The sequence below is a fragment of the Limulus polyphemus genome, unplaced genomic scaffold, assembly GCF_000517525.1.
Source record: "Limulus polyphemus unplaced genomic scaffold, Limulus_polyphemus-2.1.2 Scaffold11728, whole genome shotgun sequence".
Taxonomy (NCBI): Eukaryota; Metazoa; Arthropoda; class Merostomata; order Xiphosura; family Limulidae; genus Limulus; species Limulus polyphemus.
The window spans coordinates 3,973-6,577 of NW_013677338.1; the positions used below are offsets into that span (position 1 = coordinate 3,973).

The 2,605-nt window shown below is 39.8% G+C and overlaps 1 protein-coding gene across 1 annotated transcript; it reads left to right on the forward strand.

The window, feature by feature from the left end:
• Nucleotides 1-1,095: 1,095 nt before the first annotated feature.
• LOC111083867 (protein SON-like) lies at nt 1,096-2,337 on the forward strand (the record flags this gene model as incomplete). The annotated part of the gene is made up of 1 exon (XM_022380579.1): nt 1,096-2,337. A coding segment is annotated over exon 1 (1,018 nt), but the record flags the coding sequence as incomplete, so codon positions are not given.
• Nucleotides 2,338-2,605: the final 268 nt, after the last annotated feature.

Consider the following 2,605-nt stretch of genomic DNA (forward strand, 5'->3'; position numbering starts at 1 on the left):
TACAATATTAAATTCACATCTGTGTCTCCAAGAAGTGAAACCATACACTTCATGAATAGAATACAGTATTAAATTCACATCTGTGTCTCCAAGAAGTGAAACCATACACTTCATGAATATAATACAGTATTAAATTCACATCTGTGTCTCAAAAAACGAAACCACACATTTCATGAAGAGAATACAGTATTAAATTTACATCTGTGTCTCAAAAGAAGCGAAACCACACACTTCATGAATAGAATACAGTATTAAATTCACATCTGTGTCTCCAAGAATTGAAACCACACATTTTCGAATCAGCTACTGCGTTTAAAGTTTGAAGTCTATGTTCAGGTTATAGTAAAAATAACATTTAAAACGATATCCAAGTGTGTAGATCACGGGTTCGAATCCTGTCACCGAACATGCTCGTCCTTTCAGCCATAGGGGCATTATAATGTGACTATCAAACAAGCAACTAAACAAACGACATTTGAGATATTATTTTTTATGTTTCAAGTCCACATCAGTTATATTAAGAATTAGGACTTAAATCGATATTTAAATTATTAATTAGTGAATTTACTAATTTCAAATCGATATTCAGGTTACCTGTTACGTAAGTCTAATACTTCGAATCGATGTGTAGGTTATGACGGATTTAGGTTTATGACGTCACAGTATATCTAACATATATATATTTACATATATGATACAGAATTATTTGAAACATAAAAACACAAACATATCATACACGATGTGTCTGTATGACAACGCTACGGGGCGTAGCGCGAAGTTTTATTGTGACATGATAGTAGCACGCATTACGAGTGATCACGGATGATTGAGAATCATTACCATGACTTCTTCTGTGTGTGTGTGTGCATGGTTCTCATTTTGGCGGATTTCTAGTCTCCCAGAAAAAGAAAATAAAGCTTTTCTCTGCTATAGTGTCCTTGGCATTCACTGCGCACGCGTAAAGGATGTACGCCTTTGATTTTCCGCGTGTTCGTCTTTCCCTGACAGCATCGTGGTTAGTACGACGTCAGGAAGCCTCGATTAAAGGGGGTGAATTTAGCTAACGTTACCGAATGCGATAAATATAATTAGTTGGCCATAAATAGCACGGTTGTCATTGAAAAGACCCATTGTACAGTTTTCAAATATTGTATTTATTTGATTACTGGATCCATAAAACAAGTTCCCCGTAACGCCCTTCACCTTTGAACTAGTAATTCAATACAGAACTATTATTGTGTACAAGGGCTTGTTGAATCGGCAAGCTGTGGTACAACACCAGAAACGGTTTGTTTATTTGACGTAAAAAACTATGTAAAATGTCCGACGAAATGACCAGTAACACAGATCAATCTTCAGACAAAGGTCACCAGGAAAAGCTAAACTGTGATGTTGTGACTGTAGTCATGGAAACAGGGAACGATCGTAAGAAGCAAAGTGTCGTGAACTCGTTGACTATTCCTTCATATATCTTGTCAACCGCCGACCAAGGAATAAGTGAGGAGACGGTAATTCGAGTTGGTGTGGATGACGACAGCCCAACCACCAAAGTAAAAAAGCAACGTAGAAATAAAGACCATTGTGACCTTCGGAGGTCTTTTACGACGAACGAAATCCATAGTTTGGAGACAAATAATACGACAGAATGCTCTAAGCAGCAACTTCAGAAGAAGGATTACCTATGTCTTCCACCGGTTTACACCCCTGCCGGTCACGACCAGTTCCGAAGACATTCTATGGAGATACCCAGTGAACAGGTACCTTTGAAGAAAGGTCAACGAAAAAGGTCATGTCCGGAAACAGAATTTTACCGGCTAGACTGCCTTAGTCGTAGTTCTTTAAGATCTAACGCGAGCGGTCACAGTCGGAGGTCATCAAGCGCTAGTAACCGCCGTCGACGTCACTCGCGGACACCAAGAGGATCCATTACAACACCTTCTCGCAAATCCTCACGAGCATCACGAGGTTCCGTGACTACTAATGAAGCGTCCCGTCGATCCTCCAAAGCCTCGCGTGAATCAGATGCAACTTATCAAAATCCATCTCGCCGTTCTTCTCGAGCTTCTCGGGATTCTAACAGTTTCATGGACGTTTCTAGGCGTCCATCACAATCTCCGAGGGGATCGGTGGGAAGTGGATCGTCTTCACGACAACACATTCGGACTCCAAGGCGATCCCTGGACGAACAGGAAGTCAAAGAAGATGAAAATGAACCTGAGTCTCGACGTCGGAGAATAATTATCGGCATCATCTGTTCAGTATTCTTCTTCATACTTATTACAAGTATTGTCCTGGTGGCGGCCACCCTTAATTTATCAACTCGGATTGACCAGTTAGGTAGGTCGTTTAATATAAATCAAATTGTAAAGAATTCATATTTAAATTTAAATAGTCGTTAGTTTATAAAAAGTTCAGTACTATATCTTATTTACAGAAATGCGCAAGGAAATTTAAATTTTCAGATCTCTTCTTCCAACAGTATTTTGTAGTATTCAGATTGTTCCAGAGAAGCGCCCTCCTGTGGCACAGCGGTAAGTCTAAAGGCTTATAACGCTAAAAACCGGGTTTCGATACCCGTGTTGGGCACACCGCAGATAGCGCATTG